A 26,815-nucleotide genomic window follows, 5' to 3' on the forward strand; every position below is an offset into this window, starting at 1 on the left:
TGTAAAAAGCAACAGAGGGTCCTGTGGCACCTTTGAGACTAACAGAAGTACTGGGAGCATAAGCTTTCGTGGGTAAGAACCTCACTTCTTCAGATGCAAGTCTTGTCTTGAAGATGTCTTGCATCTGAAGAAGTGAGGTTCTTACCCACGAAAGCTTATGCTCCCAGTACTTCTGTTAGTCTCAAAGGTGCCACAGGACCCTCTGTTGCTTTTTACAGTAAGAAAGATCATTTTATTTTAAAAACATATTAATTTATTGAGTGGCAAAAACAGTGCAATAAAACCAATGTGCAAACACCCCCACGCCATTCAACCCAAACTTTTAACAGAAACGAATAGAAGAGAACTTTAATACTGGAAAGGCAGCAAACATTTCTAGCCGTTTCAACGCACAAATGTAGCCCGTTATGGCTTACACATACACTGATCTGTGAGACCCAAGGGTGGTGTATGTGAAGCTGTGGTTTTCCTTGCTGCCCCCAGTGGGGAATGGTAGGGATAAGGACGTAGCCCGTGATGCCGCATGGCATGCTGGGAGATGTAGTGAGCTGCTTACCATGGTTTTCTCTAAGGACTGCAAAGGGTGGGATTTCTGTAGGTCAGCCAGAGTCTGCACCATTTCGGTTTGGTACCTGAGAAGCCCCATTGTGTCCTGGTGCATCTCCTGCTGGGATTCCTGGGCCTTTCTCCTGTCAGCTCCGTCCGTCCTCCATGCCCTCTGCCATGTCGGCCTTTCAGACCCTTTGATCATGATCTGATGCAGCACTGGCTTGTAGGCTCTCACTGAACATGTCCTTCCTAGTCCTTTTCTTTCTCCTCCTCCTCAGGATCAGGCATGCAATGGCTGCAGTGTCAGCAGCTGCTGATAAAAACAGGCAGGGGTGTCATTGGATTTCCAGTCCCAATGGAAAGGAAAGGATAAGTTTCAAAACTCCCTTCCATTATTCTAATAAAAGTGTTTAATAAGATATGCTTATTGACACTTCAGTTTTGGAGTGACTCTGCACATCACCACTCTGTCCCACCCAGGGCGAGGTGGGAGAACGGAAATCCAGTTGCATGAAACAATACAATTTTGGTCCCTATTCCGTGGGTATGAGTATAGGGCAGGGGAACTGAATATTGGCACTATTTTCCACAAGCAGTGGTGATTTTAGCTGATATCTCACTCTCGAGAGTAACAAAGGCACAGAAAGCTCACCTTTTACTGGCATCCTGAAACCCCCTTCCTCCTCCCCCCCCCCCCCGCCTATATGCCACTAGCTTGTTGACTGCAGTGGTGCCAGCCAAACTCATTGTGGAGTGGCATGGGAAGTGTCCTACCACAGAGGAAGAAATAAGGCAGCCATCCCAAGAAACCTTTGGGAAAGGATTGCAGAGTACCTCCATGAACGTTTACACCAAGATCTCTCCGGATACAAGGGACATTCCTGTGTACATAAACAAAGCACTCCACATGGCCCTCCTCCCTCTCCCCATGCCTAACCCTTCAGAGGAATGAACAGCAGATACCAACTCTGCCTCCGTTGGTTGGTCTGCTACCTCTTCTGGTACGAGTAAAACAATGACAAGTTGGTATTGTTGTCATGTTAACTGGGTGATGGACCAGGTGCCATCTTTAAATTTAAGCATTGTAAGGGAAAATGCATGCACACAGAGGTCCCTTCCCCTTCATTGGGTTTGTCCAGGCTCGGCAGGCTAGACTGTGGGGAATTCTCGAATGGGTTCTGGCCCATGCCATGGCTGGAACCTCCCCTCCCCCCCGCATCTCTCCGCTCTTCCTCCTCCTCACTGTTCACAGCAGGGGTCTCTGACTTGGGCTCTTCCAAGGTATCCGCAGTGCTTTGTGGGGTGCTGATGGGGTCTTCACCAAATATGGCATGCGGCTTGTTGTAAAAGTGGCAGGTCTGCGGCTCAACACCAGAATGATTGTTGGCCTCCCTGGCCTTGTGGTATGTTGGCACAGTTCCTTTGCTTTCACGTGTCATTGCTGCTGATCCCTGTTGTATCCTTTGCCTGCATCTCCAGTACAATCTTTTTGTAGATATCTATGTTTCTGTGGCTAGTCTGTATCTGTGCTTGCATAGCCTCTTCTCCCCACAGGCCCAGGAGATCCAGTACTTCCTGTCTATCCAGGCAGGAGTGCATCTAATCTGTGGAGCCGTCATGGTCGGTTGGGCCGTTGCACACGAGAGAGCTGCTGGGTGTGCTTGTCATGATGGGGAATCAAAAATATGCAGGCTGGTTTTTGGGGGACGGGGGTTTGCTTCTGGTCTGCATGACCCTGGGCAATGCAGTTCACAATCGAGACCAGAACAATCACTGTTGCAGGGAATGCGGCATGGAGAACTGGTAGGGTTGATACAGGTCACACCATGTTGGCACTCTCACTCTGTCAACCTCAGTAGGTTGACTTGCTCAATGGCATTTGGGGAGGTAGTTTTACTGTGTCACCGTAATAGGGCGCTTATGTTGGAGGGAGACTAATTTGAGTGTAGACACAGGCATAAATAGATCAACACAAGGAAACATATATCGACCTAACTTCATAGTGTAGACCAGGCCTTAGAAACTAAGTGAGTCCAGGGACTGACCGTAAGCACCTTAAATGAGTCATGACTAGGCACTTTTACTATCAAACTACTATTTGGTGACTAACGTGAAATAAGACCGGGTCTCTGTCCAGTTCCTATTGTACAACTCTCTACATAATAGGCAGGCTTGTAGGCAGTCTGAGGGGCCAGTGACTAAGTGGGTGGAGAATGTAGAGAGGGGACTTAGAGAGGCACAGACATAAGAGTTGCAGTAGACAAGCTGAGAGGAGATGAAGGCATGAATGGAGCCTGGCACAGTCAAGGAAAAGATGTTGCTGAAGTAGTGATAGGAAATGTGGAGGGGGGCAGTTCAGGGTGAAGATTGATCCTGAGGTTGTGAAGAGTAGAAGCAAAAGGTCTCAGTTGAAGAAAGATATGGAGTGGCACCTGAACATCTCTCGTTGCCCAGAAGAAACGCATCTGAGCTGTTGAGCTGATCATCTCAAAACTGGAAAGTACACAAATTCTAGGGCATGTCTGTGAGTGATGCATAATTGTGAAGTATTTTTACCCTCAAGTGACCAGGTATTTGGACATTTGCTGTAACTCAAACCTGTGTCCCCCTTTCCATTGCAGATTGTCTAACTTCTTCCACACCACAAATTCCCTTCTTTTGCTTCTTGGTGGGGTTGGGGATATTTTATTCTGCCTGATGTGTCCCCATTCTCTCATTCTCCAGCTGCCTCATACACCGACAGCTCTGATGATGAGACCTCCCCCCGGGACAAGCAACAGAAGAACTCCAAAGGCAGCAGCGATTTCTGTGTGAAAAACATAAAACAGGCAGAGTTTGGGCGCCGAGAGATTGAAATTGCTGAACAAGGTAAAAAAGGAGGCAAGCTCCTCAAGTTTGATGCCGTTGTGATCTGGACTTCTCACTTGAACAACTTTAAATCCTCAGTACCTCAGACCTTCCCATCCTACAGAGCTTATAACAAGGGCTTGTTAAAAATGTTTTTCAGTAGCAAATTGGGTTTTTGACTAAAGGAACCTTTCCCAGAGACGTGCCTGTTTTCTGCAAAACATTTTGATCTTTTGTCAAAAAAAAAAAAAAAAGCTTTAATCCAAAATATTTCAGCCATTCCCAGAAATATTTCAGTTTGGATATTCCATCTTGGTGCCTCATGGAAGTTGTAGTTGTGTTTTCTCATGTCTTTATCCTCCACTATGGGCCAGCTTCCCCAGCCAGACTATACCTACCTCCCACAATACACCCTTGATGCAACTGCCTCGCCTCACCATAAAGGGAGACCATAGTGCATGATGGGGAAATGGAGTCTGACCAGGAACCCCAGAGAATAAGAGCATGTGACACCACAGAAGTGTTTCTGAATTAAAATATTTCAGTTTTTGGACAAAATATTTTCCCCCCAAAAAGTCTAATTTTTCCGTGGGAAAACTTTGACAAACTATTTTTTCATATTTGTTGTAATTTTCCATAGAGCGGGGAATAAGTCCGGTTTTTGACCAGCTCTACTCATAACCTTTTATATTTAAGGGTTCAAGTAGATGACCTGAAACTTCTCTTTGCCCTGTTACAACAGAGCTACGCGGTACACCTCCAACCAGGTGTAAAAGGCAAGAGGCTCCAGTGGCTAACACAAAATAGGGAAATATTTGTGTCCTAAAATTTCTTAGGCTACCTTATCTCCTCTCTGTGCATCTCCTTAAAGTGCTCCCCATCCCTTTCTTGGGAGGTTCACTGTCCCACTGATTTCTTCTGGCACTGTTCCTGCTAATAAAAGTTTGGTTAGCCTATCGGAGAACAGAAAAAACATATCATGTGATCTAAGTGACCCACAATAGAGAAAATATTGAATATTCAAAGACCCGTTATTAAAAACAGAAGAAGATGGTTATCAAAGAATTCACAAATAATAGGCAAAGTTGTAAAAATCCTAATTCATTCAGACAACTTGTGAAAGGGGACCAAATCCAATTACTAGATTGTTGGCAAGGATGAGAGTAGTCACAAATAGAGTGGGCTTATCCAAGTCCCAGCTCCCTAGACGGGTGCTGAAGGTGTAAGAACAACCCTGACTTTCGTACACAGCCATAACAGGAGTGCCAACTATCGGATTTTAGCAGGAGTCTTGTGATATTTGATTTTCTTAAAGCCCCAACTCAGTTAGACAAGTGATTCTGTGAACATTTCAGCTTCCCCTGGGGAGGGCGCAGTAAGTTTCTAGCTGTTCTGGTTGCAGAGAAAAGCTTGGAAACATAATTAGGCTACACCCCAAAGACTTAAACACCGTAAGGCAAGTAAAAGGAATCTAAAACGGAAAATCTTAATATTTTTAAGTCAATGTCATGATTTGGGGGGCCTGACTCCTGGCTTTTGAGGGGTTGGGGTTGGCAATACTGCACAGATTTATTACAGTAGATCTTAAATGCTAAGGCAAGGTAGGGCAGCGGTGCTGGATGGCTGCTTCCTTGTGCTGACTCTTCTTTGCTTTTTAATGATTGATTTTTCTTTCCTTCCAGAGATGCCTGCACTGATGGCTTTAAGGAAGCGAGCTCAGGGAGAGAAGCCATTGGCTGGGGCCAAGATTGTGGGCTGCACGCACATAACTGCACAGACTGCCGTAAGGCCCTGTTTTATTTATTCAGTTCTTTTCCCTTTGCAGTGGGCATTTCAGCACGAAGCCTCTTTAAATTCCACTGTAGGGTGACTCCATTGGTATACAAAGGACGTACTCCTAGGAAATAGTCTCCCTGAAATAGTTATCATTACATAATGCCATGCTTGGAGAAAAATAGATTTCCCAGAGATTGGATGACTTGGGGGATAGCTGAGGGGATATGCTGCCAGTGACTGATAGCTCCCCTGTCTGAGTCTGGCCCAGCATGGTAGTGACTGTAATGGTACCTACTGTTGGCTGTTCAGTGACCGGTGTGAGACGGGTTAGTGGGTCTCAGTCCAGTTCCCAGACAATGGCAGTCCACAGCCCAAAAAACATCAACACAATTGGCACTAATTCATACCCTTGTTGGCAGTCTCAGCAGGGAGGCCAAAGAATGGATAGGCCACGAAGACTGAAATCTGTTCTCAGTCCTTCCGGGGCAGGAGCACATTGGCGGGGCACTGTCAGGGAATCTTGCACTCTCTTTGTCTGCGCTGCATCTGCTCTTGGGGACAAAGAGGACTTTAGTCTCCAGAGATGTCAATCCATAACATTTCACCAAAATAGCTTTTTAAAAAGGAGAATTGCCAACTTCTGAAAAGGTCTATTTAATAAGGATGTATGTCTATCTGTATCTCATCTTTTAAGATGTGAGCAGTGCATGTGTGTGAGCCATAGCTGTGAGTAATGGTGATTAAGAAGGAAAAAAACCCAAATCTTAGAATAAATCAAGAGGGAAGTGGGATCTAGTGATTATGGCAGGTGAAGGTACTGTGTGATTCAGGACTCACTGGTAGGGAATGAGCTCTAATGACTAGAGCAGGGGATTGGGATTTGGGGCTTTGCTATCTCTGGGTGAAATGGACTCGGCACATTGGAATTACTATTTTATTTTTGTATTCATTCGTTTTAAATGATAGGCTCTCTGATGCATGGTCTGTCTGTCTCTGTTTCATACAGCACTGACTGCTCTGTCAGGGCATGTCTACACAGTGCTGCATTAGTCTGCACTAAATTCCAGGGTGCACTGGCATGTTGTGAACTAACTGGCCCAGGTGGCCACTGCTGGCATGCACTAAAGTTCAGTAGTGCACACGAGGGAACTCTTAGTGTATGCCAGCAAGGGTCTGAGTGAGCCAGTTAGCACAACACAATAGTGAGCACTGGAATTTACACTCCTCTAATGTGGACTAATGCACCGTGTAGACAAGCTCTCAGTGTTTAAAGAAACTACAGTGAGACTATTGAAATCTGTTTCACGGTAATTACAGAGCTTGATATTTGGCTTCATGTAAAAGTATATTTGCACAAAGGCCTTCTAATTCAGTGCAACTCATGTGAAAACAACATCCCTCGTTACTTTCTGAGGCTGGGACTGGATGACAGGGGATGGATCACATGGTAATTGCCCAGTTCTGTTCATTTCCTTTGAAGCATCTGGCGTTGGCCACAGTCAGAAGACGGGATACCGGGCTAGATGGAAAAATTGGTCTGGCCCAATATGGCCGCTCTTATTTTCTTTGATCCAGGTACTAATGGAGACTCTTGGTGCCTTGGGTGCTCAATGCCGATGGGCTGCCTGCAACATCTATTCTACTCTCAATGAAGTGGCTGCTGCCCTGGCTGAAAGTGGTAAGGGGTTTTGCCTTCTTCAGCGTGCTTTAGAGAGATTCCTGTAAGCCTTTAACTATCAATACTTTAAAAGAGGACACTGCTCAAGTGTATTATGTTCTTTTTCAAATAGTTTTCCCTTCAATGTAAAATAAACCTTTAGAAGCTTGAAATCTTTACAGTGTTTCTTCATTTATCTCCCTTCCACCTTGTATGTTCACGTGTGTGTGTAGGCTGGTAAGTTATGAGGCCAGGTTGCATATGTTCATTTATTGTTTAGAGTTACTTAGAACGCTGGATTGCTCACCCTGCTTTGTTCTTGCAGGGTTGCTGGTGACTATTAGCCATTCATATTGATTTAATCAAATATATCGCCTCTCAGAAGGAGAGAAAAGTCTGTGGATTTGAGACGTAAGGAATGAAACTGGAAATCAAACTTTGGCCTAAGCAGCCTTGGCAAGAAGAGGTTAAGATTTTCAAAGCAGTGCAGGGGATTGAACTACACATCTTCTAGTAGTTTTAATGCATTTCAATCCCCTGCTCTGCTTTGAAAATCACAGCCAGAAATTTTGCTTCTCTGGAGTGTAAATGTACTTAACAGTTGATATCATCTATTGCTAGCCCCCTCTGCAGTCTGTACAAGAATGCTACCTGGGCAGTCTTTTGATATGTAAATAACTATTGCATATTGCATATGCTGTAAATATTACTGTCCCTGCAAATGGCTTTCTGTACTATAGCTAGGAATCAAGAATTGGGTCCTCCCCCTCAAGATAGTATATTTGAAGACTGGCTAGAACAACAATGAAGAGGTCTTGCGGGGTGGTCTGAACTCTTAGCTTTATGACTTTTTTGAAAAGCCCTTTCAAGACAGTCACTCTCCAGTAAGGCTCACTCCTACCTGCTGCCCATGGTACCATGTCAGCACCTCCGCAACTAAAAGAGGCAAGAACCAGACCTCCACTAGAGCGAGCACTGCATCCAGCCAGATTCTGCCAATATGGGCATTCTCACGGTGACAGGAAGCAGTGCATCACCTTGACCATTCCATCTTTGCCAGGCTAGGGGAGCACTTCGGTGACACTTTCATAGATTGCATTAGTACTGAACTTTCTTCCTGTCTCTATCAGGGTTCCCTGTCTTTGCCTGGAAGGGAGAATCTGAAGATGACTTCTGGTGGTGTATCGATCGCTGTGTCAACGTCGAAGGATGGCAGCCTAATATGGTGGGTCTAAAACATGGTAGGATCTCAAACATCTGGCACATGTTGTAGCAGTTATAAAGGTTGATGTCTGAACTATAGCCTAGAGAGATGAAGGGTGGGATAGGGGCCACAAAAGGTTTGGAATTATTAAAATGTTTTTCCCTATTAAACCTTGAACGTAGAGTTCTGTGTTTCTTCATCAACAGCTAATCATACTACTTGCCACCTACGTAGCACTTATCTTCAAAGTGCATTACAATTATGAACTGATCCTCACAACATAAGGAATTAACTTATCACTGTCTTACAAGTAGGGAATTGGAGGAGGTGATTGACTCACTTGCAAGAGACCTTACATGGAGCCAGTCCAGTTCTTGTCTATACAGGCCAGTTTTACTTAAGTCAGTTTTTAAACCAATGTAGTTAAACTGGTGCAAAGCCCTGTATAAGTGCTCTTACTTCAGTTTGAGCAGTTTATTTCAGTATAACTTTTAAACCTGTTCCCAGTCGACTTAAACTAAACTGCAAAAAACCACTCAAAGCAAAATAAGCATCCACGCAGCAGTTTGCACCAATTTAACTAGATCATCTTAAATTCACACCTTAGGTTATACCAGGGCAACTTTCCAATTTAGACAAGGCCTTAATTTCAGAGCCAGGGTTAGGACTCCAGAGACCTTGACAACTAGCTTGGCTGGGCTCATTGTATCAGATTGCAAAACAGTAAAAAGTGTAGCTTCTTGCTTTTAATGGCTTGTGACATTTTTGCTCATAAGGCAATCACAGAACCCTGAACTTGGCAAATGGAATAGTTTTCAGTTCTCAAATGTTTTATTCCTACAACACTTGAGACTGGTCCTTGGCTTTGGAGGTCACAATCTAACGGATGGTGGATATTGTGATGTATTTGTATTGCTTAAGTTTGCTCATATTGAATTATTTGGGATGTGTTAGAGTTTTCTTTTGTTAAGTACACCTCTGTTCACTTTATTTTATCCATCCCCTTTAGAAGGATTGGGGAATAGTCAGATAATCCATCCCCTCATCCATAAATCTGCATATGGAAAATTCAATTAAAGAAATGATAAACGGCGTATGTTGGGGAATAAGCTCCCATCAGTAGTGACGGCAATCACTGAGTTGGTGGTGTCAGAGAAATTGAAACCCTTCCTGCACCTGGCACGTTTGTCCTATGATAGTTTGACTCGGCTTCTTGGTTCTGTGAAATGTGTTAGGATGGCTGATGTCATCTCAGAATTCCTTTTTGTGAGGATGGCATTGTGGATCTACAGAGCTCTTTGAGGTGGTCCACACGACAGAGCATTCTTCTTCAAATATATCCCCTGTGGGTGTTCCACCGTAGGATATGCATGAGCCCATGCACTCGTGACTGGAAATTGTAAATAGCAGTTACCGCACTTGAGCAAAGCAGAGCTTTGTGCTCCCATGTGAGAGCCTAGAGGGAGGGGCAGACCCAGTTCCCGCCACTCCAGTTCCTTCTAGACCGCCTGCAGCTTGAGACAACACTGTTGTGATGTCCACTGTTTACAACTTCCCGCTTTCCTTACCTTTTATCATTTATTTTTTATTTTATTTACTTAGTTATTAATTTCTAGTTAATTTTTTCTTAGTTTTAGCACAGCTTGTTCATGAGGGGGGGGGGTCCCCTCCTACAAACTTTTTGCATTAGTGCTTTCGCCATTTCCCTGTGTTATGCCTAAAACCCCACGGTTCAAGTCCTGCCAGACCTGCCATTTCCCCATAGTGACAGGCATTCTAGTTGTCAGCCTGTCAAAGCTTAAATCTGCCTGGGGTTCAAAGGCAGGTCTCATAAAGATAGAGAGGCTAGGTTGAAGCTCCTCTTAGTAGAACACTCCCTAGCTCCAATGGGGTCTGCTTCCTCCTCCCCCACCGTACATCGACCTCAGTCTCTCAGGCTGTTCCGGTGGCTTCCAGAGCCTTCTAGGTAGTTCCAGAGATAAAGTCCTCCAGAAGGACGAAGTCCCTCTCATCTACCAAACTCTAGAAAGAGGGGTAGATCACTTTATAGTGCTGACTCTTGGGAGACCTCGCATCCCATAATGGGACTGCAACATGGCCTTTCATTCACACTTATGCCAAGCACTACATAATCTTACCTGCTTCCAGGGCTGACACTACCTTTGGTGATGATGTCCTCCAAACTGTCTTGGATTTATCTCCTCAGCACCCACCTCCACATTCAGATACTTCTTGGGAGTCTCCTACAGTGGAGCAGGAGGAGAGGTTACTTACCTGCACAGTAATTTGAGTTCTTCGAGATGTTTTGTCCCTTCGGGCGCTCCACCTCCCATCCTCCTTCCCTTCTGCAGCAGTCTTCGGCTTCGCGGTTGCAAAGGAATTGGAGTGGCAGTGGGTCTGCCCCTCCTTATATGTCCTCAGATGGAAGGATGAGATGCTGCCCTGTGTCAGCGTAGACCCGTGGACACTGCTGTTCACAATCTCCAGTCAAGAGTGCACCAACTCTGTTCTGTGCATGAAGCAAAGTGAAATAAGTCATCTGGGGACAGACATGTGAAGGGGAAATAGCTGCTAAATAGAAAGGGTACGGCAAATTGATCTGGGGGAGATTTGGGAATTACTATTTTAAAAAGAACCTTATAGTCTGACAAGCAGCTGCAATGAGAGACTAACAGGATTCCAGGTTTGCATTGTTGGAGGCATAAAATGCAAATCAAAGGAGAAGGTATTTCTACGTAGGCGATGGATTAGATCTCTGCTGGGATAGTGGACACAGCAATTGTCTGTGCCAGAGGATATAAATGTCCCTTTGGAAGAGAGTGCAGAGTGAAGATGCCGAGATGTTTCTGTTGCCGTGTTTTGGCCCCTCAGAGTTCTCTGAGCCAAGCTGAGCGCACTAAAATCAGGAGGGGATTGATACCGTGCAGCTGTACTAACACTCTGGTCTAACAAAAAGTCTGGCGTTGACTGCAATAGCAGCAAAAAGGCAAGATGGGGCTAATGTTCAAAAAGGTTGATTTGCATGAAAAAACGTCCCTGGCGTGGTCATGCAGGTGAAGATTGGTTTGCTAAAATGATAACTAGGAAGGATTCTAATGAAACAAAATAAAGATGATGTGTGAGGAACTAAAGGAAAATCAGCATGTGGTGGATTTTGCTCTTAGAGCACTTTGTGTAGGTTCTGCTGTCTGAAGGTGGCCGTCTGTTGAGGCATTTCAGGGACTCATTCTCTAGGCTCAATGTTCTCTTACCTTATACTCTCCTAGGAAGGAGAAACTTGCTAACACCCAGAATTCTGCCCCATTTATGCATTTTCACAAGAGGACTCTCTGCCCTATCAAGTAAATGAGGATTAATGAAACCAAGAGATTCAATAGTTGTGTGTGCCCCTAGTGAAATATGGGTAGCTTGAAAGGAATCAAGAGTGGAGAGTGGGTCTTATCTCTAGTATTTCACTCTCATGTCAGTTGCCTCATTCCATTAGATCTCTAGATTTTAAATGAAAGGTGTAATCTGAGCACAGGTCTGAGAGTCAGGAACTCCTTAGTTCTGATCTGCGCATTGACACCACTCGGTGTCGATTTGACAAGTCATTTAACCGCTCAGTGCCTCGGTTTCCCCATATGTAGAATGGAGATTATATCTGTTCACACGGGAGTTTGTTTTCTTGTAAAGCACTTGGAAGAGGAAAAGGAGATGGTGTTGATTATTATTTAATATTTTGTGAAGCGCTGACAATGTGCTACTCTTTCCAAACATTCAGAAAGGAACAGTTGGTCCCTGCTTTGAGGAGCTCATCATCAAGGGAGAGAGGGAGATTATGGGAATGGGCTCCAATAATAATCAGCACTTTGCATTTTCAAATCACTATATAAACAACTAATGATGGCAGCATTGTGGTTCAATACACACACTGCAAGCCATGTTATCACAGAAGGAAAACTTAGATGGATATTGCCAAGTACTCGTCTGCTATTCCATGGTGTGGTGTGTCTGTAAAAGCTGGGAGTGAATTTTGTGTTTGGAATGGAGCTAAAAAGAACAGAGCAGTGTTTAGCAATTATTTGATTCTGTATAGAGTAGCACCAGTAAACAGCTGGGCACGCCCCAGAGCCAGTAGAGGGTGCCAGGAGCCAGGCTTTCAGGCCCTCAGCACATCATCTGCTGTTCATTGAAACCTGCTTTGAGTTCCTTCTGGGATCTGGTCGCTGTCTCCTGCTCTGGTGTGATAATGAGTTATGTGCTGTGCTGGGGATGTCACTTCAGCTACCTACCTGGAACTAGCCAAGGGGAGTGGAGGAGTTAAGGAGGTGGAAAATTTTGTCTGTAGTGATTTTTTCCCAGCCTTTTAACTGGATCCCAGTCGGGGGGAGGGAACCTTGTGAAATCCTGTGCAGTATAAACCTGGGAATAAAAGGCTCTTGCCTGAATACCCTTTAGGATGGTCATGGCTCTATATTCCAGCCAGGTATAGTCCACCCCGTAGTATCACAGAAGGGACTAGACACCTGCATCTCTTGAGACTCAAGCAAAGCAGAATTTTCTGGTCACAATGTGCTGAAGTGCTCTTTATTGCCTGGCTGTTGGGATGCAGAGATGACAGTGATTGGCATGCTCTATGTAATGTGGAGCACTCAGCACACAGAGTAGAGGGCTGCTGTGTGCTAGTGGAACATAATGGATCCCTTAGACACCACAACATACTAGCCCAGAGCTCTCCATCCTTTTGGTGCACGTTAGGATTAGCTGAGAGGATGTAATTGGAAGTAATGAGGATTGGGGCCAGGGTATTTGGAAGGGGACCGAAAAGAGGGATCTACCACATGAGAATCTCTATTAGGTGGCTTTTTCTAATCCTTTCTGTGGGTCTTCAATCACTGCACATCAGGGACCGTGGGTCTTGAATCCTGGTCCTTAGGACTTTTGGGCACTAGCAGGGTCCAGCCTGCCACCCAGGGACCTGCTAACTGTTGTCAGAATAGGAGCTGAGCTCAGACACAGCCCTGGGAGATGACTGGGGGAGCGCCAATTGGTCCACAGCACCTATTTAAACCCAGCACAGGAACAGGAAGTTGTCCATGCAATTGGGATCCATGTTGTTCTGGATTGTGTGCCTTGTGTTTCCTGCTCCCCTGGCTTCACTTCCTGGTTTCCTGTGCTGACCTGACTTTGGTTATTGATCTGTGGTTCTGCTCTCAAGTTTGTTTCCTTCTTCTGATCTCCTGGTAACCTGATCCTGCCTGTCTCTTGACTCTATTTCCACTCTGATCTCCCGGAGTCAGACCCAGCCTGACTCCTACTTTGACCACTAGGTCACACCACCCATGTCCTGGTCGTGACAGCAGGCAATGATTATAATCAGATCGTGTTAGATAAAATTTTTGGCTGAAAATCCTTGATCCATCTTGCAGATGCTATTGTATGCCACAGAAAACCCTAAAAATAAAATGAACTAGTATCAAGGAGTATCTGGACATTCACCCTAGTAGTTTATTGTAGCCTGTGCTACATCTTTATTATTGATTACATGGACTTAGTAACTGTCTAGTAACTACATTTTCATGTGCTACCTTACGTTGAGTTTATATAACACTGGCAATGGGTGGCTTAGAACTGTGCTTCCAAACTTTTCAGTACTGGGGCTTCTCTACAGATATTTTAAAATGTAGTGGCTCCCCACCACCAGATGGTTTAAAAAAAAAAAAAAAAAAAAAAAAAGTAACTCCGGAAGCTAGAAGAGTTCAGGACACTAGTTTCAAGAAGGTCACTAGAGTTTGGACAGTTTTGCATCTTTATTCAACTACATCTTTTATTTAATTATATAATCTTATCAGTATTCTTAAAACTATAATTTGAAAATTATGGATTTTTGACGTGTTTGGACACAGCCTAAGATTTCAGTGACCTGCATGGGCCTGTTAAATAAAAGTTCTTCCATTATTGCACCTGCTTTGATAAATCTCACATGACACAGAAGCTGAGCCATGTTTGCTGTGTCTGTGGATTCATCCAGCTGCAGTGCAAAATATTGATCCTTCTGAGCTTGTTCTATCAACTGGCCCTGGCCACAAGACAAGAAAATCTAAACATCCTGTACCTATCATCGTATTGTCTACTTTTCTTCCTTTTCTGCTTAACTGCATTAAAATCATCATCATCTTCAGCCCCACATTTGCTATATGTAGACTTAGCACTCAGTAAAAACTGTCCTGTTGTAAAGTAAAATGCACCTGCCTTTTCCTCTGCCCCGCCCCATTCCCCTGTTGGCTGGTGCTGGTGCCGCAGGCAGCACTGTCTTAGGGTATGTCTACACTATCCGCCGGATCGGTGGGCAGCGATCGATCCAGTGGAGATCGATTTATCGCGTCTAGTCTAGACATGATAAATCGACCCCAGAGCGCTCTCCTGTCAACTCCTGTACTCCAGTGCCGCGAGAGGCGCAGGTGGAGTCGATGGGGGAGCGGCAGCAGTTGACTCACTGCAGTGAAGACACCGCGGTAAGTCGATCTAAGTACGTCGACTTCAGCTACGTTATTCACGTAGCTGAAGTTGCGTAACTTAGATCGATCCCTCCCCCTAGTGTAGACCAGGGCTTAGTATCTCTTCGCGCTCTTCTCCAACAGGGGACTTTCAGACAGGAGACTTCCTGCTGAATGCTTCCCACAGCAGCAAGTCTCCCTGTTGGAAGCCCCCTGTAGGAGTGGAGGGCACGGAGAGGCTGCCGGCACCACAACAGCTGCAGCATAAGACGCAGACCCATGGGTAAAACAGGTGATTGTTGAGCTTATTTTATTTGTTTCTTAATTAAAAAAAAAACAAAAATGGGCATATCAATTAAAAAAACTCCTTTTGTGGGTCCCCAAGGGAGCCATAGCTCACTGGATTAGAAAGCTGGAGATCATTTTCCTTCTCTAATTTCTAGGATTCTAGGCTGAATTATGGTTCTTAGTAAGGCGTTAATTTTTCAGAGAGCACTTCACTTGTATTTAATATAGAACCAGCATAAGCAGATCTGCTCATTTTAATTGTTTTAATAAAGCAATAAGTTTGGCTATTAACTTTCCACCATGAGGAGCACATTCCGTAAGGAATGTCTTTTATAGTGTGGCTTTTATCTCCTTTGGTAAAGGGGTTCATTAGGAGGAACTGGATGGTTCAGGGGACTGGTGATCTGCGAGGGAGCCTTGTATTTCTAGGTTCCAAGTTCAAATCCAACCTGGGAAGGTTGTGACTAAAAATTACTGACTAAAGGCTGTTCGGTGGCCTATGTGAAACATGATGGGTTTCCCAATATAAAATTATTATTACATTTGTCATTAGTTGGCCTCACCGTTCACAGTTGGAGCAGAAAGGCCAGAGACTGGCCTATGGCCAACAAACATTTCCCTGTCACTTCCTGAGATGGTCCCTCCTGCTGGAGCAAGTGAGAGGAGCTTGCATTGCTGCTGTTTGCACTGTCCCTAATCTGGGGATAAATATTGAGGACCTCAGCAATGCCTCTCCAGCCTCTGTGACAAAGTTCCTCCTCTATCTTGGTGGGTCCTGCACTTATTGGCAGATTTTTCCTGCCTCAGAGATTTACCATGTGGGTTGGGGAACAGCCCAGAGACCTTCCCCTCTGGAAGAACCCACAGTACAGGTCAATTGGGAGGTTTGGGGGGAACCCAGGCCCACCCTCTACTCCGGGTTCCAGCCCAGGGCCCTGTGGATTGCAGCTGTCTATAGTGCCTCCTGTAACTGCTGCATGATAGCTACAACTCCCTGGGCTACTTCCCCATGGCCTCCTCCAAACACCTTCCTTATTCTCACCACATGACCTTCCTCCTGGTGTCTGATAACACTTCTGCTCCTCAGTCCTCCAGCAGCACACCCTCTCAGCTCCTTGCACCTCTTGCTCCCAGCTCCTCACACTCACACCACAAACTGAAGTGAGCTCCTTTTAAAACCCAGGTGCCCTGATTAGCCTGCCTTAATTGATTCTAGCAGCTTCTTCTTAATTGGCTCCAGGTGTCCTAATTAGCCTGCCTGCCTTAACTGGTTCTAGCAGGTTCCTGATTACTCTAGTACAGCCCCTGCTCTAGTCACTCAGGGAACAGAAAACTACTTATCCAGTGACCAGTATATTTGCCCTCTACCAGACTCCTGGACCCCACTGGTCTGGGTCTGTCACACCTCATTAAACAAAAATGTAACCAAAGTGTCATTGCTCCATTGCATCCGAAGAAGTGGGCTGTAGTCCACGAAAGCTTATGCTCTAATAAATTTGTTAGTCTCTAAGGTGCCACAAGTACTCCTGTTCTTATTGCTCCATTGAATAGTCCTTGTCTTGGCTTTGTCTGTGCTGTTGCAATGGCCTACATGATACCAAGACGTGGACTTGCTTCAGAAGCTGGAATTTAGTGATAATTTACCCCTGGCGTTATTAACGAAGGTCAGTGGCCTCACTGGATTTCAGTACAGTGACTCGGTGCAACTTTCTCATTACAGATCTTGGATGATGGAGGGGATCTGACACACTGGATTTATAAGAAATACCCCAATATGTTTAAGAAGATCAAGGGGATAGTAGAAGAGAGCGTGACCGGTGTCCACAGGTAATGGAGCTGTATCCACAGCGAGCACGTAGCCCTCTAGGCAAAGGATCCGTGTGTGTCACACTCCTACTCAGCACTCACAAGAAGCTGTGACATACCATATCTCAGACTGTTGCCCGGACTTTGATCCTACAAATACGGCCTTGGAGTAGTTTCCTGTTGGTGTGGACTAGCTCTTAAAAAATAAAAAGTCACATTTATTCTCCTCTGTCTAAAAATAAACTTAAAAATATCTAATGATCTGAACCTGAGACTAGGAGGTAGGAACTTCTGAGTTCTCATTCTGATTCTGCCATTGACTCTTGTGTGACCTTGAGAAAACATCTAACCTCTTGCTTTCCCCTCTGTAACATGGGGATAATACTTGCCTGCCTTGCCAGGGATGGTGAGAAGAGGAGTGAGGATTGGTGTTACAGTGCAAGGGGAAAGTGTGGTTGACTTTGATGAAAGTGAGAAACTTAGAATCAATCCCAAACTGAAGTGCACAGGAAAGGAGTGAGGTTGTAAGAGGAAATGACTCCGTTGCTTGAGGGAGGGGGAGAATTCCAGACAGAGAAGTCAGCGTAAATGCGTGACACCCCTACCCCAGCCTGTGGAAGCAGAGGAATGGTGGGAGAAGTGATTAACAAAGTCAGAAGGAAGGTCTGAGCAAGTGTGTGGTTTGAGCAAATCAGCAAGTCAGTTTTCAGTTGGAGGAGGCGGTGGATTGCAAGGTAGTGAAGGTGACTCAGAACAGTAGGGAGGAATAGGAAGCTAGCAAAGGTGACAGAGGATGAGGGCGACAGTCTTTTTTTTTTTTTTCTTGCAGTGAGAGCATAGTGTGGCTGCAGCTCTCTAAACTGGCTGAAGTTTAGAATAGGGATCTAGGCATGCTGTGAAAAAGGGAATTGAAACTGTTGAGAAAGGAAGTGCTGGCTGAAACCTGATTATGATTTCAGCAGAAGCAGGATGAAGAAAAGGACCTGATTTGACAGTATTCTGTCAGTGGCAGTCAGAGATGTAGGGGCAAGGCAGATGTGTAGAGAGCGAAGTAAGGTTAAAGGTAACTCCCTGCGTTCTTGCTTCAAGAGTGCGGCTAAGGTCTGAGTTAAGGATGCTGATGGGAACACAAAACTCTTCATCCAAGAGGACACGTTTAGTTTTTGAAGCATTTGGTTTGGGAAATCACTGTATCTGGGAGCTAACACTCGAGGCTTGTAGATGGGTCAGAGAGTGCAATGAAGGAAATACACAGTTGGGCAATTTGTGCACAGTGTTGTCCAGGTTGTGGTAAACAGTAGAGAGCAAGAAGAAAGTCTTCTGGAGAAAGCATAATTGTACTTAGTGTGTGTTTGTGAGAGAGCTGATTGATCAAACTCTGGTTTGCGGGATACCAACCAACTCTTGAACACATAACATTTGAACACTTTCAGGTTCTCTTCCTGTTTGTATTCTAGAATTTAGATTTGTTATCTTGTTTGTGTTTTCACTCTCATAGTAGTTAATCATAACTGAGTACTTCCAGAGAGAGATGCATTTCTATCTATTGCTGGTAACAAAAGTTCAGCGCAGCACATACAGCAGCATGATTGTAACTTGCCTGACGTTGCAGTCAGTGTGCTGACTATGGCATTTTAAGTAAGTGATTTGCTCCAAATAACCATCTTAGTGGTTGCACTTTGTAAGGCTGTTTTGAGTCTCTCGCTGTGACCAGCTCTTACCACTTGCACCTAAATTGTAAGAAATGTGGGAGGAGGGCTTTAGGAACACACATATTTTGCATTGAAAGGGTACCAAAGGGTATTGATCTGAAGTTGCAAGAGGCATGCTGTTGTGCACTTTGATAAAAATGTAAAGGAGCCAAGGACAGAACATGCTTTAGATTTTAATCTGATACTGGCAATTTTTCTGGAGGGAACAAGCATAAATGCATTTACGAAATAAGGGACACACCTCCCGTGCTGGAATTGGTAGGATGTCCATAGGTAGATGCTAACTTTGGCTTTGGAGATATGTGCCACTCCTTGCCAGCTAATCAAGAGAGGTTAAGAGCATTTGGAGGCAGAACATAGGAAAACCTTTCTCAGTTCGTTTTTCATTCTCCTGTTCTCTCCCTTATTCCTTACAGGTTATACCAGTTATCTAAAGCTGGGAAACTCTGTGTCCCAGCTATGAATGTCAACGACTCTGTCACCAAACAGAAGTTTGACAACCTCTACTGCTGCAGAGAATCCATTCTTGATGGGTATGTAGCTCCCTGACTAAATAGAGCACTCTGCATGACTTTCATGCTTGGGTATGTTTAGAATGGACAGAGGTCCACTAAACTGGGTGACTGGGCAACAAAATGCCAGATGAAATTCAAAATTGGTAAGTACAAAGTAATGCACACTGGAAAAAATAAACCCACCTAACCTATATAATGATGGGTTTTTAATTAACTGTTACCATTCAAGAAAGAGATCTTGGGCCCATTGTAGATAGTTCTCTGAAAACCTCAGCTCAACATGGAGTAACTGTCAAAAAGGCTGATGATGTTAGGAACTATTAGGAAAGGGATAGAAAATGAGAAAATATTATAATGCCACTATAAAATCCATGCTACATCTACCCCTGGAATACTGTGTCCGGTTCTGGTCACCCATCTCAAAAAGGATACAGTGGAACTGGAAAAGGTTAAAAAAAGGACAGCAAAGATTATCAAGGGTACAGAACGGCTTCCGTATGAGGAGAGACTAAAAAGATTAGGGCTGTTCATCTTAGAAGAGAGATGGTTAAGGAGGGATATGATAGTGGTTTATAAAATCATGAAAAAGTGAGTAGGCAAGTGTTTACCCTTTCTCACAATACAAACCCAGGGGTCACCCCATGAAATGAATAGGCAGCAGGTTTAATACAAACAAGAGGAAATACCTTTTCACACAACCCACAACTAACCTGTGGAACTCATTGCTGTGTAATGTTGTGATGACCAAAAGTATAACTGGGTTCAAAAACAAACTAGATAAGTTCCTGGAGGACAGGTCCATCAATGGCTATTAGCCAAGATGGTCAGGGATGTAACCCCATGCACGTGGTGACCCTAAACCTCTGACTGCCAGAAGCCTGGAGGGAAAGACAGGAGTAGATAACTCCAAAATTGCTCTGACCTGTACACCCCCCTGAAACTCTGGTACTGGCCACTGTCTGAGACAGGAGACTGGGCTAGATGGACCATTGGTCTGACCCAGTCTGGCCGTTCTTAAGGTTCTAAGGGGTCATGTGGAAATGTTAAAGTTTAATTTCTTGTAAGAACACAGGATTTGCCTTTGTGGCTCAGACCATTTGTCCATCTCTAATCTAACGTCCCGTGTCCTTCATTGCCTAATACCTAATGTTTCAGTGGAAGGGAGAGATTCCCCAATATTGTACCTAATCAATAGTGCTCACGCTATGCAGGGGAACTGGGACAAAACCACTTCTGATCTTGTGGTGATCAGCTGATGCCTTAAATCAGAAGATTTGTTCCCATCAGTTTTAGGGTCCAGCGCTGCAAATCCAGCCCCAGCAGTAGACGCTAACCTCCTGCGTCAGCGAATCTTGTGCTTTCATTTGTTTTTGGTTTTTTTTCTTTCCTTGGATGATATGAGAATGTTGGTCTTGTGACTAAGACACTGGCTCGGACTCAGGAGATCTGAGTTCAATTCTTAGCTTGGCCATACACTCGCTGTGTGGCCTTGGGCAGGTTGCTTAATCTCTGTGCCTCAATCCACCATCTGCAAAAAGGGGATGATAATAGTTCCCTGCCTTCCTAAGGTGTTCAAATACAATTGATCTCTCCTGAGCCCTTGACAAACTCCAGTGATACAGGGCATATAGGTGCCTAGATATAGAATGGCTTATCTCAAAGTCTCTTGGGTGCTTTTAAAGTAGTTTTGTGAAACTAAATTGCTCTTAGGGCTAATACAACCACTTTGTATAACTACTGTTACTTACATTGTAGCAGCACCTAGACGCCCCGTCAGGGATCAGGGTCTCATTGTGCTGGACAAAGCACACGTGTAATGAAAACACTGTCCCTGCCCCAAAGATGTTACAGTCAAAGGAAGAATTGCTTCCAGATTTTCAGCATGACAGAATGAGAAGTTAGGTGCACCTGTGTGTCTGAAGCACGTGTTAATTATCAGTGACTATTTGCAATGTAGAAATTCAAAACCACCTCCTTATTATCTTGCTGTGTCGCATTGAATTGTAATAAACGTAAGTAAATTGAGCTCTAAGATAAAGCCTCTCTCAGACCGCTTCAACTGGGCCAGAGAAAATCTGTGCAAAAGTGCAGCTAAATCTGCAGGGATTTCTGTCTAAATTCATTGGGAAAATAAGAGAATTTTGCCTTCCCCACACTGCTAACCTATTTACTTTCATGCTAAAAATAGACTGTAATGTAGGACACTCTTAAGGAGAGCTAAGAAGAAACAGACTGGAAGAAAGAGTCTTATTTGTACAAATCATCAGGATTGTGCCAGGAAACCACTGTTTGTCTTCCCTAGCAGTCTCTTCTGGGTGCCATTCTGTAGAAAATTCTCCTTCATGCTAGCCCCATGCCTTGGGTGGTAGCACTCTGTACTACCATGGGGAAGACTGGTTCTGGAGGGGCCTTGAGGTTCCCACTTTGTGATCCCCAGAAAAAACAATGGGCCAGATTTTGCCCTTGAAATACACACACGTAACTCCCATTCAGATCCAAACGATTAACACATATATCCATTTAGACCATTATACTTAGGGGAAGAAAACTGGGATTCTTCCAGTGGTCCTGAAAAGGAGCATGATCAGCCCACCAAATGCAGTGTTGTCTGTGGGATGGAATAGTTTTTGACGGAGGGAATTTCACATCAGCTGAGCCCAAAAAACCTGTCTGTCAGCAGCACTAATTTTATTTTTGAGGAGTTATCATTATTACCCGTTAAATACTGGCATGCGTTTAGTTTTATGCCCTGGCATTGGGGGTTGCATCTGATATCTGTTGTTTTAATTCTTGTACTTTTTCTTAGCCTTAAAAGGACGACAGACATGATGTTTGGAGGAAAGCAAGTGGTGGTCTGTGGCTATGGAGAGGTAAAACTTCAATATTTTCATCACAGAGAATTTGCTTTGTGAGTTACATCGAGTAGTTGCTGCATATAAAATTAGGGCTTCTCTTCACATAGCTTGATCCTAGGGTGCTTTGTATCGCCATGGCTTCTCTCTTCATCTGCAGTTATCCTAAAACCTGCTTCTACAAGTAATGGGCCCAGTTAGACAAAAATGAAGGGTTTTCGCCCTGCTACAATTTCTCTGCATTTTTCTTATACCAACAAATTTTTAAAAGTACACCTCTACCTCGATATAACGCTGTCCTCTGGAGCCAAAAAATCTTACCGCGTTATAGGTGAAACCGCGTTATATTGAACTTGCTTTGATCCGCTGGAGTGTGCAGCCCCCTCCCCTTCTCCCCCCTCCTCCCCCCCGGAGCACTGCTTTACAGCGTTATATCCGAATTCGTGTTATATCAGGTCGCGTTATATCGGGGTAGAGGTGTACATAAAAATTTGATGCTATGGGCGAGGGTAGGGTCGGGGGAGTTGCTGTGGTATTGAACACTGAAATACAGTCAAGAAAGATCAATTAATCCATCTTAATGTTGACCTGCCAATAAGCTTTCACCCCTGATCTGGAGGGATCATCTCTGTAGATGAAAGTGGGGAGTTCAGTCTCCATATTCCACCCCCCTCCTTCAGCTGGGGCTGCCAACATGGGGACTAGTTAGTAGCAGTTATAGTTGGGTGTGTTCTGATCTGGATGGAGAACCCCCAAATCATTTCACATGATTCAGACATGAGGAGGTTCGACTGCACAAACATCAGGCGGTTCGACTGTGATCTAAAAGTTGAGTGCACTTGGTGATCACATGTTCCAATACGCCCGTGGAATGATTGCACAATCAAACACATTCGGGGAATTCTTGGCCAGTCAGCCATGCCCTTGAATTCCCCTATCAGGTTTACTGAGTGTATAAAGGGTAAAGTTAGTTAACGCTGAGAAATTAAAACACTGATATTGAGCTATCCAAATAGATTAAAGGTTGTAAGAACCCCTTAGGTCTGGTCTACATTTAAAACTTAGGTCGACAGAGCCACAGAGCTTGGAGTGTGAAAAATCCACCCCCTGAGTATTTTAATTATGTTAACCTAACCCCTGGGGTAGACCCAACTAGGTGTATGAAAAAATGTTTCCATCAACCCAGTTACTATCACTCCCCCAACAATGGAGAAATCTTTTTTGGCACTGTAGTCTGCATCTACGCCATGGGGTCACAGCAGCAGAGCTGTGGCCACATAGTGATGCCACTGAAACATCAGTTGTATAGACATGGCTTTAGACTTCCCCAACGTGAGAAGTTTGGTGTCTTTTTAATGCACCAGTCTTGCTGCTTTCTGGAGGTGGGAGGTATGAAGAAAAGGACCTGTGTGGTACTGGAATGGAATTTTTCAAACGTCTGGTTATGTTGTTACTAAAATTGGGGCCTGATCCAGATCCCTCGTGTTCCCGGAGTTAAACTGAATCCAGGATTTTAATGCAATGATTTCTAGTGCCGGCCACAAAGTTTGGGGCAGATCCAGCCTCATCTAAAGTTGGGTTGAATTTGGCTCTGGGGTTTTGCTTTGGGGCCTATCTCTGGCAACACTTCAGCAAAGTAGCTCCGGTTAGTTATGCTCCATATTTCAAGGGACTTTCCCTCCCCCCGTGTGTTAAGTTCATCACACAGCTTACAGCAGCAGGGTGTGGCTTGGCTGAACACAGAGAAGGGGAGATTTTCACCTTTCTGTCGGGAGCAGACTGTGCTTACTGTACCGTACTGTACTGTGCAGTGTGGTGCTATTGGCGTCTCTCTCTGCAGGTTGGAAAGGGCTGCTGCGCTGCTTTGAAGGCCATGGGCTCCATAGTGTATGTGACAGAGATCGATCCAATCTGTGCCCTGCAAGCCTGGTAAGGGGCAGTGGGGAGTCTGATTCCTTCCACAGGTCTTACTCAGTTAGAGTAAGACTGAGGCCAGGATCCCGTCAGTGTCAATCACTCTCTGGAGTAGTGCTGAAAATGACTGTGTCCCGGCTCCACGGGTTCAGGGCGATCCATTGCTCACAGCTGCTATCAGTCATGGGTCACTTTCCTCAGGAACAGCTTGCTAATCTGTATCTACTGATAAGCCCGCTCAACTATTAGAGATAGCAGACGGTTTAAGGGGCAGTTGAAGGTTTAGTGACTGTGAGACTGCCAGAGTGTTATGGATTGTAGCGATATTCGAATTTTAATTCTGAATATCATATTTTGCCCCTGTTTGTGTTCAGTGGGGGAGTCCACTGAAGGAACATGTCAGTTTCTCAGATCATCCAGTTACAGATCATACATTCCAAATCCTGGTGCTGTAACAGGGACTGAAAGCATAAAGCTATCCCTTCATGTGCGGGTGTTGCAATGAACTCTGGCCTCGTTTTCTCCAAATGAAACCTGGCTTATTGTGGAGATACCACTTACGCTTAAGAACTGCAGCAAAAAGGAGTTGGAAAGGTAAGGTAGTCATTTTGCAAAGTACCAGGCGTTTAGGGCCTTGTTAAACACACCAGCTTCTTTCCTTCTAACATCTAACTTCCAAAGTGCAGTTATGGTCAGAAAAGTAACTAATCGGCTTTGCTTACTCAGCAGAGCTGATCCATGCATCTTTGATCCTATCTGCTTGGTAACATGCACAAACCTGCAAGAGACAATCCAGCTGTAAGGGAGTGAGTGAGCTGGTGATCTTTCTGCCTTATGCATCATCAATTTATTGTCAATTTGATTGCTTCATACCAACACTATACCCAGCACAGTACAAGTCACAAAAATAGACAGCGCTTTACCCTGTAAAAGACAGCCATAGAGAGGATGGGGGACACGGAGAAACCCAAGCTGGGTTTGTGTTTTAGTGTAATTCTGATCAGACACCTCATGGGCATCATAGAAGTGAGATCGCAGGAGGGATTTTAATGAGGGGGATGACTTTGCAAACTGAGATTGGGTGGTCACCATGGGAAAAAATCTAAACCCAGATGTTTCAAGCCAGAAGGCCTAGAAATACATTCATAAATCCATATTTCGGATCCTAAAGAAATACGGCCTTGTTTTCAGATATGCTGACACCTGCAATTCCCACTGAAATCAGTGGGAGCTGCTTAGGCCGCTCATTTTGGGGCCTAAGTGTGGAGTTAGGCAGCCAGATATGAAAATGTTGACCTAATTTCTGTATTATTTGTAGAGATGGATTTTCAGATCCCAGGGGCAGTTTGCAGGGTTGACCACTAGAAATGTCATCTTGCAATATACTTAAGACTCTTTTATTTGGAATGATTGATAGAGAACATGGAACCGACCGTGTCACTGTCAACGTGTCACTTTCCCCATAACAACCCCATTTAAAGTCCTCTAGCCAGCACTGTTCTTGGTGCTACTACAAATCCATCCGTGTGCTGCATCAGGGATTCCCAATCCCTGGCCCCGAAGGGTTAATGTTGGTAGCTGAGACTCACATTGGGGGGGTTGAGTCTGGTATATTTCAACCAATCCTCAGATTCAATACATTTTTCTCTGTCCTCTCAGCATGGATGGATTCCGCCTTGTGAAACTCAATGAGGTTATCAGACAAGTTGACATTGTCATCACCTGTACAGGTACGTATGTCACAGGGCAGTGGGAGTAGCTGTAAGATGAAGTGTACTAGATAGGCTGCCCAAACCCTTCCCATTGGAGTGGGGCAATGATAGGATAAAATAATGGGCACTGATAGGATACTTGTAAAGTTGCTAACTCCCAGCAGCCAATGATAGTCTTCCAAGCAAGGAGGCACTTTCACATTAGTTGCTGGTCACAGTCCCATACGCTGTCATTGGTTGCTGGAGCTTTGGCTCTGCCCATGACAGTCCAGGAACACACTCAATCTGTCACCGTTAGCTTGCTTAGCTTGGGGAACAACAGCCAATGGAGCTATGAAAAACAGCCGGAGCACAGTTACCTGCACCCAGTAAATACTGCAGAAGGCTGCATACCACTTCAGTATGGTGAATACCTTCGCTCACGTGAGGTGACAAGCAGCTAAGGTACATGAGACTTCGACCTGCTTGTTTCTAGACCTTCACAAAGTTGGTGTTCTCTAAGCACCTAAGAGTTCAGATGCTCATTAGAACAACAAGAAGCTCGTGCATCTGCAAAACTGGGCTAGACATTTTGTGAGAGCAGGCTCACTGCCATCCTCTTCTCTGAGAGGTTCCCAGTACTTCCTCATTGCAGAAATATTGTGAGGACGCTCAAGCTATTTTAGTCCTTCTGGGCTCTGGCTTGGAACAGGAAGTGCCATGGTTCAGCAGAACAGAATATAGTATGTGCAGGCACTGGAGGGGGAGCTCATTCAAACCCCAGAGAGTTTAATTTGAGTTTGGGGTGGAAGTTCCTTGGGGAGCAGGATTTTTTAGTCTATTTTATCTGAATAGATTCATGCGTACCTCTCATTTGCTGGCCAAAGAGCCAGGTTCATACTTCACTGTCTGTGTCTGTGTGTATGTATGTAATACATTTAGTTTTCACTCTAGTTTTTTGAAAATTCATGAAAAAAATGATCGCCCAAAACTTCTCATCAAGTAAAACCCAGTTGGTTGGAGTGGGCTGTTCTGGTGAACTTACTGTAGCTATGTCAGCATCCGTATGTATTACCATATATTTCTGGGTTTAAAGGTAACAAGAACGTAGTGACAAGAGAACATCTAGACAGAATGAAGAACAGTTGTATTGTGTGCAACATGGGACATTCCAACACTGAAATTGATGTGGTAAGAACTGGGCTGTTTTCTGGTGTATGCCCTGGGAGAGGGTTTCTTACATTCATTTCATTGGTTCCCCTAATCCCTCCTACCTCTCGTACTCATTAGTGTTGAAAGCTTCTGAGATCAGTCAGTCAGTCTAGTGCTAGTTGTTCTGACTGGCCGGCCTGAGAGGGCTGCATAATAAGCTAGACCTCCACCCCTACCAACTATTTTGTGCTGCCAAAAATGTCTTCGTAACTTCAGTGATGTCCTCAAAGGATTCAAAAGAGCTGAGCCCACACGAGTTTAGCTTCAGAAATAAAATCTGGAAGAGTATAATGGCCCTTTTTCCTCCTTCCCA

General features: G+C 44.6%; 1 protein-coding gene across 4 annotated transcripts in view; it reads left to right on the plus strand.

Moving 5' to 3' along the window:
• AHCYL2 (adenosylhomocysteinase like 2) overlaps positions 1 to 26,815 on the plus strand; it is a 176,916-nt gene that overhangs the window by 137,893 nt on the left and 12,208 nt on the right. For all 4 annotated transcript variants that reach the window (XM_034763830.1, XM_034763838.1, XM_034763845.1 and 1 more), the window contains 10 exons: positions 3,274 to 3,417; positions 5,079 to 5,179; positions 6,748 to 6,850; positions 7,960 to 8,054; positions 16,521 to 16,627; positions 18,735 to 18,851; positions 21,640 to 21,703; positions 23,526 to 23,614; positions 25,259 to 25,329; positions 26,387 to 26,481. In XM_034763830.1, the coding sequence (XP_034619721.1) occupies positions 3,274 to 3,417; positions 5,079 to 5,179; positions 6,748 to 6,850; positions 7,960 to 8,054; positions 16,521 to 16,627; positions 18,735 to 18,851; positions 21,640 to 21,703; positions 23,526 to 23,614; positions 25,259 to 25,329; positions 26,387 to 26,481 (986 nt within the window). The remainder of the gene's footprint in view (positions 1 to 3,273; positions 3,418 to 5,078; positions 5,180 to 6,747; positions 6,851 to 7,959; positions 8,055 to 16,520; positions 16,628 to 18,734; positions 18,852 to 21,639; positions 21,704 to 23,525; positions 23,615 to 25,258; positions 25,330 to 26,386; positions 26,482 to 26,815) is intronic.

The sequence above is a fragment of the Trachemys scripta genome, chromosome 1, assembly GCF_013100865.1.
Source record: "Trachemys scripta elegans isolate TJP31775 chromosome 1, CAS_Tse_1.0, whole genome shotgun sequence".
NCBI lineage: Eukaryota > Metazoa > Chordata > Testudines > Emydidae > Trachemys > Trachemys scripta.